The sequence below is a fragment of the Lagenorhynchus albirostris genome, chromosome 20 (genome assembly GCF_949774975.1).
Source record: "Lagenorhynchus albirostris chromosome 20, mLagAlb1.1, whole genome shotgun sequence".
NCBI lineage: Eukaryota > Metazoa > Chordata > Mammalia > Artiodactyla > Delphinidae > Lagenorhynchus > Lagenorhynchus albirostris.
In genome coordinates this window covers 41,124,890-41,140,820 of record NC_083114.1, presented here as the reverse complement: position 1 = coordinate 41,140,820, position 15,931 = coordinate 41,124,890, and the positions used below count along the sequence as shown (strand labels likewise).

General features: G+C 56.9%; 2 protein-coding genes across 2 annotated transcripts in view; one reads left to right on the top strand and one right to left on the bottom strand.

Annotated features, from left to right (window-relative positions):
• EZH1 (enhancer of zeste 1 polycomb repressive complex 2 subunit) overlaps positions 1-380 on the top strand; it is a 32,539-nt gene extending 32,159 nt beyond the window's left edge. The window contains exon 21 of the mRNA XM_060134803.1: positions 170-380. Within this exon, the coding sequence (XP_059990786.1) occupies positions 170-227 (58 nt within the window). The 3' untranslated portion in view covers positions 228-380. The remainder of the gene's footprint in view (positions 1-169) is intronic.
• On the bottom strand, positions 143-15,819 carry CNTNAP1 (contactin associated protein 1). Its single transcript, XM_060134801.1, has 25 exons — positions 15,757-15,819; positions 15,058-15,203; positions 14,036-14,137; positions 13,748-13,941; positions 13,152-13,299; positions 12,856-13,059; positions 12,059-12,243; positions 11,296-11,439; positions 10,438-10,699; positions 9,814-9,963; positions 9,384-9,555; positions 8,813-8,919; positions 8,547-8,666; positions 7,966-8,169; positions 7,607-7,763; positions 7,394-7,521; positions 6,911-7,096; positions 5,480-5,701; positions 4,984-5,223; positions 3,724-4,077; positions 3,436-3,563; positions 2,894-2,987; positions 2,461-2,706; positions 2,305-2,352; positions 143-1,471 (listed from the first exon to the last, which is right to left on the bottom strand). The coding sequence occupies exons 2-25, from the start codon at positions 15,122-15,124 to the stop codon at positions 1,203-1,205; spliced, it is 4,131 nt and encodes a 1,376-aa protein (XP_059990784.1). The 5' UTR covers positions 15,125-15,203; positions 15,757-15,819; the 3' UTR covers positions 143-1,202.
• Positions 15,820-15,931: the final 112 nt, after the last annotated feature.

Here is a 15,931-nt window from a genome sequence, read left to right as displayed (position 1 = left end):
CGTTGGCAAGAAGCAAGCAGGCTTCCAGTAGGTGATGCAAGGATTTTGAGTGCTCCCCATAGAGTTTCTGGAGCCGTCAGACTAGCTGCCTTAAAATCATCCCACTGTGCCCTAACCACGACGCCAGCTACCACACACAGACTTAGGCTCTGTCACTCTGCTTTATTAGAACAGCTCCAAGTCTGAGAGCACAGCTTCAGAGTGGAGGCCGGATCAGGCTTGGGTGAATGACCAGCAGACCTCATGAGACTTCCAACACAGGAGAAGCACACTACAGACCGTGGGCACAGCACAGGACAGGACAGTCGATTGATTTTTTCTTTTATATATAAACTGATAATTTAAAAAATTAGAGTAATATATAGAGTTTCTCTAGAGAGAGACTTTGCAACAAAAAATATATATAAAGAATATGACCTCCGGGGCGAACGAAGCAGCATCTCTGAGCGGAGGAAAGAGGGCTCCTCATGCATTGGAGAGGGGGGCCAAGCCTTTGGACGGGCACCAAGGCTACTGCATATCTTGGAAGAGGGAGGAAGAGTAGAGGGCTGGCTAGTCAGCGTGTCTGCGTTATTCTCTCTACATTGCAAGTTTTTTATGGCTTTGGCTAAAGCATGTAAAGCAGTGGAGGTACTAAGGTGCTAAACTGAGGCCTCTCGGTCTCTGTAAAAAACAAAAAACGGGGGTGGGAGACATCAGTGAAGCCCTCCCTAATCCCCAACTGAGTGGAAGCCGATGGAAGATGTTCTGCAGGGGAGGGGGGAGGCCGGGGGGTATGATTCAGCAGCCGCCTCCCCCCATACCCCGTGCATCCCTGCAATCCCACACATCTGTCCCTGCTGAGATTGAATATTTGAAGGGAGGCAGTTAATCTCCCCTGCACTCTGTTGTTAATCCCCGGCAGCAGCTGGGACAGGGATGGCAGGAAGGGCCTGTCTCAACCCCATGAGGCTTCTCTGGGGCAGGCAAACCACCAGGAGCCTGGGGACACGGGGACGGGCAGGGCATTGGTTTAGGCAGTGAGGCGCAGCCACTCCCTTTGGTCCCATCTGTGGCTCTGCCCACCACACTTGGCAGGAGGGAAAGCCTCTGGGTGAGCAGAGCCAGCTAAGAGGAGCCAAATGTCCCTGACGGGTGGGGCAGAGGCAGGGATTGGGGAATTTGGAGGAGATGGACTTGGTCCCTGAAGCCCTTCTCCTGATTCATTCGGACCTAGACTCCTCCAGGATCTGGGGTAGGTTTTGGTCCCGGGGGCCAGGGGCTGGGGCTGGAACTTGGGTAGAAGCTGGTGTCGGGGCCGGGTCTGGGGCTTGGGCCGGGCCTGAAGTAGGTAGGGGAGGTTTGCTGCCAGGGTGGTAATCGTGAGTGGCCTTGGGCTCATTGGTGTGGTAGGAGCCCTTGTAGCGATGATTTTGCAGATAGAAGAGCACCAACATTCCCACCAACCCCAGCAGCAAGAAGGCCACCAAAACTGAAAGAGAAAAAAAGGAACAATTCAGGGCAGATCTTTGGGGTTTCACCTATATACATACACACATGTATGCTTTTGGCCTAAAGCATACGTGTACAAGAGTGTCAGCTGTATGGCCACATCAAGCCATTCTTAAGTATCTGGTAGGTCTAAATTCCTGGCTCATCCCTGCCGTCTTCTGTTTGTAACATTCTCTTTCCACCCTGGTACTTACCCCAATTTCTCGTCCCTCTGGATGTTACTGACCCCCATTTCCTCATCCCTTAGCTTTAGCCTCATTTTATTTTTTAATTTTCTTGTAACAGTTTTATTGAGATATAGTTTACGTACCATAAAATGTACCTTTTTATAGTGCAGTAAAGCTCCTTTTAATAAACAGTTCCTGCCTAATTCTGGGACCTTGTAGATATTGAACACCTGACTTTGGTGGAACATAATGACCATGATCCAGCAGATAAGCATGTGACTTAAGCTGCTCGTCAGGAAGTGGAGATCATCTGATCCGCAAGGTCATAAAGTCAGATGTGACCAGCAATGGACTACCACTGAGAAGAGATGGTATATGGGATCAGGCATTGATGGGCACATCACTGTAAAAGCTTAGCCCCATTGTGATATTTCATTTCAATTAAAAGTCTATAGCATCCTCAGACATTTAAAAATCTCCAACCTGATTATCAGCTACCTTCAGCATAGCCTGTCTCATCCTTCTGGGCGCCACCATGCACCTAGTGCCTTCACCACCCCTCAGCCCTGAGGATACGGGGCAGGGAGGCAACGCTGACAGCCAGAGGGTAGAATGAGGAGGTCAGGGTAGTGACTGTGCTACTCACAGCCCAAAAGTACGGCAACCCATCCGTCATCGTGGTAGTACGGGAAGTCTGAAAAAGAGAAAGCACCAGGTAGGAGAAGCCGCCTCCAGGTTAAGAATCATTTCCTTTCCCTGTTGTCCCTCTCTTCCCTTCTTTTATTGTGTCCCAGGGATGTACCTGGGGGCAGATACCAGGGGTCCAGCTCAGGTGGCACCTCTGAGACGAGACGTGGCATGGCCCCGCAGTTAGACTCAGACAGTTCTCCCTGAACGCGAAGGGCCTCAGCCAGCTCCGAGGTCATGGGTCGAGGTGTTCGGAAGTGGCTCTTGAGGGGGGCCACATTGTTGAATCGGACACCAGACAGGCAGCCCGAGAAACCTGGTGTGTTGTAGCGCTGGATCTCCGGGTCAATCACTCCCGTCTCTGAGGGAGGGGCAGCCCAGAAAGAAACGGGCTTGGACCACCAATAGCGCTGCCCCCTCTCACCATCGCTAGGTCCCCACTCTTTATCAGCACCTTCAATGCCACTCCCCGTCCTTCACTCCCCTCCGGGCTCCAGGGACTTCACCCACAGCTCCTTACCCAGAACGCCCTCTCAGCCCCAGCTTACCCATGACGCGCCCCAGATACAAGGCCTTGGGTGAGTCCAGCTGGCTGTCCACCAACAGTGAGAACTTCTGCTCTGTCAGGGGGAAGTAGTCCACCTGAGTGGGGAGGGGAAAGGAGATGAGGGAGGGAGAACTGGGGGCGGACGTAGCCCAGGCCAGGCTGGAACTCTCCTCTCCCAGTTGGTGGTGAGTCCTAGCTCAGTCCCAGGTGGGGAACCCCTGGACCCAGACATAGGATTTGGTATTAAAAACCCAACAACCTGGTTTTGAGCAGCTTACGGTGGTTTGACTTTGGGAACACCACTTTACTGTCTGAGCCCCTTTAGTGATTTGTCAAACGAAGATAAGAAGAAGAGCTGCCTACCTGAACTACCTCACAGAGAGGTTGTGAGGTCCCGTGAGATTACACACATGAACATCCTCTGTAAACTGGAACATGCTCTACAAATGCTAAACGTTTGGCATTTCCCACTGCCGCAACCTAGATGGCGAGGTTGTGGTCTGAACCGGCCCGCCTCCCTTGTCCCCCTCCCCCTGCACGCACCTGGATGAAGAGGTTGCGGTAGACCCGGGTGAGGTTGACGCTGTGGGGCTGGCCGTCAGTCACGGGGCGGGTGGTTAGTTGGTACACGTAGGGACTGGTGCCCAGCTGATAGCGCAGCTGCAGGGTCCCTGTAGGGTGGGGAGGAGGAAGAGGGGGGTCTCCTCTCAGCTCCCAAAGCCCCCATCTTGTAAGAGCACCTGAGTCCTTGTATTGGTCAATCGATAGTTACGAGAATGGAGGGCACCCAGAGACAGCTGGAATTGAGAGCGAGCGCCTCGGGGGGCTTACCGTCTTCCTTGATGAGCACAGCCATGTAGTCACGCACAAAGGAGCTGACGTAGAGCAGGACGGCGGGGGCGGAGTGGGTGCTGAAGCTGAAAGACACCTCCTCTCCAGTGACATTATAGACGGGTCCACGGTAGCCCGGCACCGGCCGGCCAGGCCGCGGGTAGTCAGGCAGGCGGTACCCAGGGCCATGGTAGCCGGGCGCGTAGCCGGGAGTGTCGTAGCCGGGGACGTAGCCGGGCTCATAGCCCGGCACTGGCCGGCTCAGCATGTGGGAGAACTCGCGGGCTGCGGAGCGCAGCGCTGACTGGAGGTTATAGCGCATCCAGGTGCCCGGCTCAAAGAAACCGCCAATGTCTGAAGGCAGAGGGAGTGAGGTCAGGGCCCCTGTTCCCACATTCAGACGCTGTGTATGTCATCCACACACACCCTCTGGCACGTGTCCCCAGTCTCAGCCACCACCACAACCCGTCTCCATTCACTCTTAGGTCCTCTGGCCCCCCCGTATCACGGAATGGAATCCTAATATCATGGGAGATGTAAAAGATCATCTAATCCAACCCCCGCGTTTCACAGCTGGGGAAAGTGAGGCTCAGAAATGGGCAGCTACTTGCCTAGGGATGCACAGTAAGTGGACAGTCAAGGTTAGAATCGAGATACCATAAGCCCATCTGGTACACCCGCCACTACTCACGCTTCCGAACCCAAACCAAAGGCCTTCTGTCAGTCCCTTAGTCCCTGTATCTCCCTACCTCACCAGACTTCTCCCACCAGTGACCTCCCTGCTCACTCATACCCCTAGACCAGCCTTAGGGAGGCTGCAGTCTGGGTATATGTGCAGAATCTTGCTATGGTGAATGTCAAGGCTTGCCTTAACCAAGGACCAGGCTGTAGACATGTTTTAGGAGTGAAGCGATTGTCCAATAGGAAATGGCATAGGAGGGCGTCGTGCAGCCTGGGGGGATATGCTGCTTGCAAGTGGGGTGACCTGTGTTCCCTCGGTGACAGTGGGAAGATGGGGAAGTTATTTCCTTGCTGCTTTTGATCTTTTTCGTGCCAGCTAGCTGTACCATCCCTTTTTTGCCCCACTTTATGCCTTTGGAGTCACCCAACGTCTTCAACTGCCTGACTGTCCCAGCTCAGAGCGCAGGAACCCAGGACGACCACAGTTTTCCCCGATGCTGACTTTGTGCCCTCCTTCCTTTCCTGCCCTCCCTACATCCCATTATGGCTCCCTGTCCTCCCATAACCAGCAGCACTAACCGTGGTTGCAATATGGCCCGTCAAAAGCCGTGAGGTCACAGTCACAGGTGTAGTAGCTGTAGCGCTCCACGCAGCGGCCTCCATGGAAACAGGGGAACCGGGGGTGGGCGCAGTGGCCCGTGCAGTTGGGTGAGGTACCCTCAGAGGCATTGGCACGGCCCTCCAGGTTCAGAGTCACTCCGTTCAGACGCATAGCCCTCAAGCAACCCACGAAGGGCCGCCTCTTAAGCTCCGCAGATCCTGGGGAAGGTGGGCAGGTCAAGAAATGGGTGTAGAGCCAGAGACAGGGATAAGCACTGGGGTTCGGAAGGGAGCCGAGGGGGCTAGAAGAACAGAATAGATGCCAGGGACTGGAGAGGAAAGGTGGGCCTTTGGCTCACTCTGAGGTCGAGGGGATCGGGACCGAAGACACAGGGTTCCTGGAAACAAGGAGAGTGGCCTTGAGAGCGGGGGAAGGTGTCAGAGGCTTCAGACCTGCCTCTGGGTTGCTGCTCACCAACATAGAGGGGCTGGTCGTACTCCAGCCAGATGTAGGTCTGCAGGGGCATCGGCCGCACCACCCAAGGCCGGTGATCCACGCGGAGCCGGGCCTGCTTTACATTGATTTCAGCCCGGACCAGGTGCCACTCGTCATCGTTGAACTCAAAGTCATCGGAGTGCACTGTCAGGTTCTCATCCCCATTCCCCACGTCGAAGGCGAAGACCACATCCCGGGATGCTGGACAACGTTGGGGGTTAGGGGGAGAGGACTCAGACCTCCAAGATCCCTCACAGGTTCACCTGATACAACCCCTCTTCTTCACCCTTTGGAGCTCCTTGAATGTCCCTCCAATCTGTCTACAGCCTGGGACAAAACCCATAAACTGCTTAAAACCTCATACCCTGGACTTCCCTGGTGGCGCAGTGGTTAAGAATCCGCCTGCCAATGCAGGGCACACGGGTTCAAGCCCTGGTACGGGAAGACCCCACATGCCGCGGAGCAACTAAGCCCGTGTGCCACAACTACTGAGGCTGCGAGCCACAACTACTGAGCCCGCGAGCCACAACTACTGAAGCCCGCACTCCTAGAGACCGTGCTCCACAGCAAAGAGAAGCCCCCACAATGAGAAGCCCACGCACCGCAAAGAAGAGCAGCCCCCACTCGCCGCAACTAGAGAAAGCCCACTCGCAGCAACGAAGACCCAATGCAGCCAAAAATAAATAAATAAATAAATGTATAAAAAAAGAAAAAAACCCTCATACCCCTGGTCTCTCTCAAATTCCCAGATCCCTGGAGCCAGCTTCCCAGCCCCACTTCTCAGGTTAGAAGCATAGCTCATCAGGTAGAAGACCCCCACACACCAGGAGTCCAGCTTCCTTACAAGTCAGGGACCTAAGGCCCAGAGAGGCTAAGTGGGCGCTCGGGGTCATGAAGCCAGCTGTCAAGACAGAGCTGGGGGACTTCCCTGGTGGCGCAGCGGTTGAGAGTCCGCCTACCAATGCAGGGGACGCGGGTTCGATCCCTGGTCCGGGAAGATCCCACATGCCGCGAAGCAACTAAGCCCGTGCAACCATAACTACTGAGCCTGTGCTCTAGAGCCCGCGAGCCACAACTACTGAAGCCCATACGCCTAGAGCCCATGCTCCGCAACGAGAAGCCACCGCAATGAGAAGCCTGCGCACCACAACGAAGAGTAGCCCCCGCTCTCTGCAACTAGAGAAAGCCCGCACAGCAACGAAGACCCAACGCAGCCAAAAATAAATAAATAAATAATAAATAAATTTATATATATAAAAAAAAGAGCTGGGTGTAGAAGCCAGCGCCATCTGAAGCCCTTTCCATGCTGCCTCGCAGAGGGGCATCTTACCCCTTGTCACTTGTCCCAGCCTCCACCCACCCCACACCTCCCCAGGGATCTTCATCCCCCGGCAACGTCTGCCTGCTCACTGTTGAGTTCCACCCGCACGTAAGGTCGGCGCCACTGGCAGTAAGGGCCCCCTGCATTCTCTAGGAAGACTCCTGAGGGAGCCGAGGTCCTGAAGTAGAAGGAGACATCAAGGCTGTGGTTGGCCTGGATTGGGGGAAAGCGCAGTGCAGCCCCAGTGTGGAAGGCGATGGTGTTCCAGGAATTTCCTACAAAACCAGATGGAGGAAGGCCTTGTCAGCGAGGTAGGAGGGGAGAAGAGTGAGGCAGCCTCAGGTCGGGGGGAGACAGGGCAAAAGGGGACAACTAGGGGTCCCTAGGGAAACTTAAGGCGTGTAATGAAAGAGAGGAAGGTGCCGAGGAACAACACAGGTGTGGGCATATCACACCAGGAGCTGGGGTGTCTGGCAGTGTGTCCTAGAGACCCCCAGTGGATCAGGTAGCCTAGATTTTGGAGACTGGAGAGCTGACCCTGGGAGGGTATACAAAAAGGGTCTGTCACTCACGATCACCATAGCAGCGCAGAGGCCTCAGGAAGAACTGGGCCTCCGAATTGGAACGGTTCGTGTCCCCCACCACCACCTGAGTGACGGGCAAATGGTCCACAAAAGTCAGCAGGCCCTTGTCGGTCCTCCTGTGGGGACAGGATGTGGTGGCTCAGCCTGTGCCGCTCAGCGGTCCCTGGCGTCCTGAAAGCCCTGGCCCTTTGTCCCCCTTACCACTGGGGCTGGTCGGCATCACAGTTACAGTGCAGAGCGGGGTCCACACAGCTCCGGTCCAGACCACAGGCACAGCGCTGAATGCCGGGCTGCGAGCCACCCCAGTAGAAGTGCTGCTCCTCATTTCGGCCGATCCAGAAGCTATAGGGGTAGCCTCCTGGGGAAGAGGTGCAGGCAGTCTCCAGGCCCTGCCCTCCATTAGCCTCTGGGCTCCTCTCTCACCCTTCCAACCAGCCCAGACCCTTTCTTGAATCCTGTAGCCCAGGGCTCCCTTGAACCCTCTAATCCTCTTCTCCCAGACCCCACCGGTCTCTCCTCCAGCTCTTGCCCTCCCCACCCCCACCCCCACCCCCCCTAACCTGCGGTGTTGAGCAGCCGGGAATTGTAGCAGGAGAACTCAATCCACTGTTCACAGTGCTGGGAAGCATTGGCCAGGGCACTGACTTCCTCCCAGGATGCATTCCAGTACTGGACGGCCCCGAGGAATGGCCGCTCCATGCTAGAACCTGTCACCCGAGTTGTCCACAGCCTGTCATGCCTCACAACTGTCCAGGCCCGGTTCTCTGGGGGAGGGGGATGAGACAGAGCTGTGGCTGGAGACGGGCCTTCCCTACCCATGTCCCTGCCCCGCCCCCAGCACCACTACTGCAATCCAGAGACAAGAAACGTGGCCAGCAGCTCCATTTCAGCCCAGCTCTAGGCCCCCAACGTCCTAGGCCGGAGATGAGACAGCTGGAATGGATCAGGAAGCTGGAATCTACCTGCAAGGCTAGATTACAAATCCCTGAGTGTCCCCTTCCCCCTTCTGTCCTCCTTTACCCCCACCACCATTTACTCTCACTGGCCCCTGTCCACCCTTCCATCCTTCCATTTCCCCCACACTCCCGCATTGCCTCGTCAGCTGCCCCTCCGCCACCCGCCACCCGTCAGAGCCACTTACCTCGGATATCACAGTACACTACAAATGGCTTCAGGGGGCCACTCCCATCAGGATCAATGGTGAAGTTGCCGGAAGTTTTCCCACTGAGCCGATAAGCCTCACAGGATTCCTTATACAAAGCTGGTCGGTGGTGAGGTGGGGAAAAGGCAGCTATAGGGCCTGGGGGCTAGGAGGGCCAGCCCTACCATCTCTAGCGGCCTCAGGATTGCCAGAAACCTCCTGACCTCCCCTGTCTCTGACTCTCCCCCGTACCCAAGCTGGCTTACGTTGGTGGCAGGTCTCCCCCTTGTAGCCTGTCAGTTCACAATAGCAGATGAAGTCATCCCAAGACTGGTAGCAGCGTCCGTCATGCTCACACATATTAGGGCTGCACCTAGGTGAGGGGTCAGCACCGAGGGAAGGAGCCTTACGGGGAGCTTGAGCGTAGAGTCTGATGCTTACAAGCTTCACTCCCAGCTCCTGGGAGCACCAAAACCCAGTGCGAAACATACTCCACCTACCAAGCTTAAATGCTGGGGCATTAGGCAGGCCTCAGGGCTCAAGTACTATACTGTTTCCCCTTCCCCAAAGGAATAAATAATGCCTTACTTCCCCCACCCCCCAAATAAAACCCTCGAGGACCAAAAACAGATGCTTCAGTTCCATTCTGAGCATGTGTCACTTTAAGGGAAGAAATAGAAGGTGAGAGGTCAAGGAGGAATCATCCCCAGGTAGGAGACTTTGGAGCTGGGACCAGGAGAAGGGAGATCATTGAGAAAGGCCATTCCCATCATTGGGAGACCATGGAAGAGGGCTTTGGAGGGGTCACCTCTTGTAGGGAGAGGGGCTTCTGGATACCTATCAGTGATGCCACATGTGTCAAAGAGGACCTCAGCATAGTATCCAAGCCGCCGGCCCTCCACCAGAGTCAGGTTGACCAGTTGACCATCCACCTTGAGCAGCTCCATGCAGCCATGGAACGCCGTCTGGTTGGAGTGGCAGCCCGATCGACTGGCTGGCTTGGGACAACCTGGAGCAACCACCCCTGTGAGGCCCTCCCCAGGGGAGACTCCAGCGACCCTCCCCCAGGGAGATGCCAAGGGAGAGCCAGACATGAAGGAAGGAAGGGGGCTAGTAGACAATGACAGTGACCTTCCAGTCCCCAAGGCCCCAGAGGGACAAGAGGGATTTACTGCTACAAAACTCTCCATGTAGCCCTGTCTGGGTGGACTTAGATGGGGCCTTCCCACCCAGAGACAGGGGTCTAGCCAGGTCGGCCTCCGCTTACCTCCAAAGAAGTATGAGGTTCCTGTCCGGATCAGCAGTGGGTATGAGACCCTGACCTCTGCCCCCTCCACATCATCAATGCTGATGACTGCATGGTTTTCCTGTGCCACAAAATTCACCTCGTGCCAAAAGCCATCATTCAGGCGGAACCCTGGACAGGACAGGAGGATGGTGTGTGTGGGGGGGAGGGGGGGCACCACGTTCTAGAAGAGGCAGCAACCCCACTCTGTGTCCTAACAGTAGCCTATGTGCCTCCCATTTTCACACTTAGCAACCTGAGTGGTGACATCTCTGAATGTCTCTCTTCACTGTGTGGAACCCCAGTGGCTGACACAAAAGTCGTAACTGAATGACACCTCCAGAGACCCTCCGGAACTGGAGAGTACCAGGATTCTCGGCCTTCCTGCTTCTCCTTAGCTCCTCAGATCTGCCCCGCCCTCCAACTCCCAGCAGCCTCCATCCACTCCCACCTTTTCCCAGGGCCCTGGGACCTCCTGCCCTGCTCCCTCCCTTCACTCCCTCACCCCTCTCCGGTGTGCAAAGGCTTCAGTCCAGGCCTACAAACTCCTCTGCTCTTTGCCCTTCCCTGGCCTCCCTGTGCCTCCCCCTTCCCTCCACCCCTCACCAGCAGCAAACTGAAGTTTCTTTCGGCCAGTCTGCACGATGGACACATTGACCTGCCCTTCACTGAGCATCAGCTCCACGTGGCCCAGCCCATCCCCCAGGCGGGAGAAAAGTAGCAGCCCGGTGAGATCCCAGGTACGGAAGCGAAAAGAGACTGCGAGGCGGCCTCGGCGAGGGAAGCCAGGCACTTGCACGAAGTTGTGAGGGCCTCCAAAGTTGATGGGGTGAGGAACCGGGTCCAGGCAACGGAATGCCACCTTACCCTAGGGACGAAAGTGAGGGTCTGTCAGCACCCGAGCCGATGCCCCGCCCCACCTCTGTGAGGAGTGAGGTTCCCTGGGTGCACCTCCCCAACTCCCCCAGAAACATGTCCAGCTGTGGAGGGGGTCTCCAGCCACCAAGTCGGCCTGCAGGACTCTATCCTGATCTACATGGTCTCCAGGGGCGACCGCTCCTTCCCTTCCTTGCAGCGTGGAGAGGCCATTTCCCGCCTGCTTCCCGGCAGCAGTGCCTGATTACGCTCCTGAGTTCGGGTGGGGGGAGCACCCACACCCACACACCGAAACAGCCCTGGGTTCAAGTCCCTCCTCAGCCCCTGCGCAGCTCCGTGACCCCTGGTGGAGCCACTCAGGGTCGCTACACCTTATTTTCCTCGGTTATAATTGAGGAGATGCTCAGACCGCACCACAGCTTTTAACAGGGGGGTTGGGAGCTGGCCTTTCGCACTTCCTGTGAGTCAGTGATGACACCATCACCCCCACTTGAGCATCCCGCTGGGGAGCGGGGTCCTCGGCTTTTACATGATTGGTTCCAAGCGGCTTTGACGCCCCAGTCCTCCCAGATTCCCCGGCCCACTGGCCTCGAAGGTGATCCGCGAATGGCGCCGCACGGCCAGGTCCGCGATGTTGACTCGGTTGAAGATTACGTTTTCCATGCAGCCGCGGAAATTATGCCGATAGGCAAGGTTCTTCTGCGCGGCGCCCACCAGACCCCCGATGAACATCTGCGGGGCGGAGTGAGGAGTGAGTACACTGCAAATGGCTTCAGGGGGCCACTCCCATCAGGATCAATGGTGAAGTTTCCAGAAGTTTTCCCACTGAGCCGACAAGCGTGGCAGCGTGCACGCCTTTCTCACGCTCCCCCCCCACCCCCGCCGTACACTGTCCCACGCTCCAGGCAGATTGAGTTTTATAAGACTTGAGACACACAGTGCCCCAGTATCGGTATTGAAGCTGGAAGCTCGCTGGGCCTCCCCAGGCTTGGGTTCTAGCCCTGACTCCACCACAGATTGGCTGCATGCCCTTAGGTAAGTCAATGAACCTGTCTGGGATTCTTTATCTGCAGATCAGGGCCTGAAGGGGGCAATTTTCTCATCCTGTCCGATCCCCCAAATCCAGATTTCCAGACTCCATCTCAGTAGTTCTGGGGTGGAGTCCGGGAATCTGCGTGCTAATAGCAGCAGCAACAACAAAAACCCAGGCCTTTCTGGGAGTTTGCCAAGGGCTGCTAGCATATTCAGACACCTGAAAGCAGAGTCTTACCTCTGGTAGAGAAAAGTGCTGTCCCCCACCGGCCCACCCAGCATCCCACTTAACCAAATGGCTCCTCCCCTCTCCACTCACCTCGGTGTCCAGGTTCAGTCTCTCGAAGTCGCCATTGAGCACGAAGCGCTGCTCGTAGCCGTCCAGGGTGAGATTTGCTTCGCGGCCAAATCGGTCCACGCGTACGTAATGCCAGTGCTGGTCATTGAGGACGCCACCAGCGCTCACGGTTGTGTGACCGGGCCTTGGCTGGATGGGGCTGCTGCCTGAGGGTAGGGTGGGGCGGGGTCAGACCTGGAACCTGGAAAACCCAAGCGAGCCCTACTGCCCAGCTAGTCCCCAGGCAGAGCAGCAGCCGGCAGCACAGAGGAGGGACTGCCCAGGGCCCAGGGCAGCCAGGGAGGGTGGGCATACAGAGATTGGACCACCCTCAGCCTGGGATGGAGCAGTGGCCATTGGCAAGTATGGACTTAGAGTAAAGCCATTTAACCTCTCTGAGCCTCTGTTTTCCTATCAGTAAAACTTGAGGCACGATAGTTGCTTCTACCTCATCATGTGGATGTTATGAAAAGCGATTGAGATGCAAAATAATAACGCTTTAGGCGTGTGTGTATACGTATATACAACGTTTTTACAATGAGGAAACAGACTGGGGAAGTGCTTGTCCCGCTGGTAGGTGGTAGAGCTGAGACTGGAATCCGCTTCTCCTGATCCCGAGTCCAGTGTTTTGCTAGCACCAAATTTTACACGAAAAAGGTGGGTTGGTCCAAACACTAAGGAAGGGAAGGATAAGGAGTGGGGTGCGGCTTCGCGGAGGAGGTGCAACAAGAGACGTGGGAGGAGAGCCTCAGGCTTTGCGCCGGGATCTCTGAGCTCACCCAGGCTCATGTGCAGCAGCAAGTGCGCCCCCTGCAGCTCGAGTGTCACGTAGTCGCCCTGGGCGCCCTCGGCGTGCAACAGGAGCCCGTCCTTCTCTTCGGTCTTGAAGCTGAAGGCGAACACGTCCCACAGACTCCGGCTGACCCCTCGCGGGAAGCGGTACGAGATGGCATCATCGCCATCGAAATAGAGCACGTCGGACTCTGCGCGAGGGGCACTAGGTGGGTTGGGGACCGGGGAGACTCTTTGTCTCCCGGGCACCACCCCCACCCCGCCCACGACCTCACACCCTTACTGTAAGGGCAGCCGTAGAGGCCGAGCCTCAGGCCGATCTTGCCGCGCGGGTTCCAAGCCAAGGGCACGATGCGGATGTAGCGCGCCGTGAAGTGGTAGTGCAGGTCGTGGCGAACCACCGCCGACTCGTTCACGTTACCGAAGAAGGTCTGAGGGGCAAGGGAAGAGGAGTGACCACGTCCCCACCCCTGCTTGTTTCTCCACAGCCTCCCAGTCCACAGTGGTCGCATCTAGCCAATCTCAACTTCTGGAAGGCAAACACTCCTTATCTCCCCTGCCTTCATGGCTTTACACAAACACAGTTTCCCTAGCCTAGAGCGTCCCATTATATCCTCAAAGGTCAACTCAGATGTCACCACCTTCATGAAGCTCTCCCAGATTTTACTCTGAAGTATGTTAAGCCCTGTCACTGGGAATATCTTGCACACATGGGGAGCCGACAGTCCCTCTGGACTGAGTCCTTGGGGAGGAAGTCACTGCTCTTCATCTGTGCCCTCACCACTGCCTGCTGCCCCTCCCCCAAGATTGTGCCCGGCCCAGCCCAGGTCACAGAGCTGAAAAGGTTCCCCAAGTGTGTGCGCAGGGAGCCTGGAGTACCGCGTTGTGCCCTCGCTGATAGAACGGTGTCCAGCTGTCCACTCGGTCGCCATAGAGCAGCATGTAATGTGTGACCCAGTCCCAAGAGTTAAAGGAGCCCTGCGTGGCCACAGCCCGGATCCGGTGCTTCTTCATTAGGTCGATCTGGAGCCAGGGATTTGGGTCTCCAATCCGGGGAGACCATCCGCTTATGCCTATAGAAGGGGCAAGGCCTTTCACCACTGGCTCCCCATTCACCTCCAGCCCTCCAGAGTCCCCCACCCCACCATGGGGCGCCACCACGCTCACCGTGCAGCCGGGCAAAACGGGGTGCGGTGAAGAGCCCATAGTAGGAGGAGGCACCCAGGGAGCGTGCATACAGGGGCCCAACCAGCTCCTCGTCACAGCCGTCTGGGTTGGGGGAACAGACATGTTGATCAGGGTGGCCCCTCCCAGTCTTCCCAAAGGCCCAGCACGCAGAGCAACCGGAGCTCTTTCTTCTCTCTCCCCCATTGCAGACCCAGCCCTAACTTAAACCATCTACTCAACCTGGTCTCCCCCATTGCAGACCCAGCACTAACTTAAACCATCCACTCAACCTGGTCTGCAGCAACAGCTGCACACTTCGGGGAGGCTGCCTTCTTCTTCTGGAAGAACCTGTAGTCCAGACCCTGCCTAGTACCAGCTGGGGATCAGTACACCCACAAACACAATCCCAAACCTCAGCATCTTTTAGAACCTGAGTCACCCCAAGACACCAATCCAGCCCCAGCCTTAGCCTCAATCCCAGTCAGCAGCGCCCACAGACCTGCACCAACCCCAAATCCAGGCCTTGGTCCCAACCCCAGCCGGTCCAAGCACCATCACCAGTTCCACGTGCAACCTTAGCATCATAAAGGGTCACCAAATACTGCATGGATCCCAACCCCAAAATCCAGCCCCAGCCTCAGCCCCAAACTCTGGTCCCTGGGCCAGCTCCAAGCCCAGCCCCAGCCCCTGGCAAAACCTTAACCCTAGCGGGGTCACTGGCACCACCCTTATTCCCAACCCTCAAACCCAGGCACTAGCTCCCGCTTGGATCCCAGTCCCCAATCCTCGCCCGGGCCGGCTCTATCTTCAGCTCTGAGCCCAGCCCCATCGCCGGGCGCGCGCGCCAGCCTCGGAGCTGCATTGCGGAGCGCCGGGGAGAGGCAGGAAAGGATGAAAGCGCACGAGCGCGCGCCGGCCGGGAAGGGACCCGCGACCACCCAGCCGCAATGCGGTGCGGGACCCGCCCTGCAGACCTCAGACTCCCAGGCCCAACCCCGCCTGCCTGCGAGCCCCGCACTCACAGTAGCCCCAGCCCCGGGCTCCCGAGACCGCGGCGAGCAAGATGCAGAAGAGCCGGAGACGCATCATGCAGGGCTGACGGATCCCGGCGGCCGCCTCCCAGTGCCCGTCTCCGGCTAGGGCTCCAGTTCCAGCTCGGGCTTTCCTCCTGGGGTTCGCAGCGGATGGCTCTCTCTCGACCCCTTACCCACCCCTCCCTCTTTCCTCTCTCCCCCCAACCTTTCTCCCTTGTCTCTCTCTGTGCTGTTCCTGGTTCTCCGCTGTTCTCGCCTCTCCTTCCACCCTCTCTTCTCACCTCCCCCCTCCCCCAGCCTCTCTCTCCTGGCACGCGCCGCTTTCCCGGACCCCGCGCAAGCGCGCGCCTCAGCCCTACTGCGAATGGGCGGGGGTAGAGAGCCTCCCGTCGCCGGGAAATACCCGGAATAACCCGAGGCCGACAGAGACTGTGGCCGCAGGGATGGGGGAAGGGAGGCTAGGGCCGGTTAGGGGGTCCTGAAAAAAATCCAAGAAAAGGGAGATGGAAGGGGAGGGTGCTTGGAGATGGGGAGAAGAGTAAGTAAAAGAATCTAACATTTTCTGACAGCAAATTATGCTCCAGGCACCCGTACTAGGCACCCTCAGCACCCTGTGAATTCTGCATTTTTACCTCACTCCACTTTGCAGATGAAAAACCTGAGGCTCAGAGAGGTCAGAAAACCTACCTGAGATCACACAGGTGGCTGCAAACGACGATATTCCCTGAGATCACACAGGTGGCTGCAAACGACGATATTCCCTGAGATCACACAGGTGGCTGCAAACGACGATATTCCCTGAGATCACACAGGTGGCTGCAAACGACGATATTACAAAACCCGTTCTTTTTCTACTGGCACG

Bases quoted from the DNA above. Each gene is read 5' to 3' on its own strand.
- CNTNAP1 (XM_060134801.1), bottom strand. From the start codon at position 15,124: ATGATGCGTCTCCGGCTCTTCTGCATCTTGCTCGCCGCGGTCTCGGGA. The intron at 8,667-8,812 runs GTAAGCCAGCTT...ACCACCGACCAG, and splicing joins GGGGGAGACCTGCCACCAAC to CTTTGTATAAGGAATCCTGT. The intron at 2,707-2,893 runs GTAAGCTGGGGC...CCCCTCCCTCAG, and splicing joins GTATCTGGGGCGCGTCATGG to AGACGGGAGTGATTGACCCG.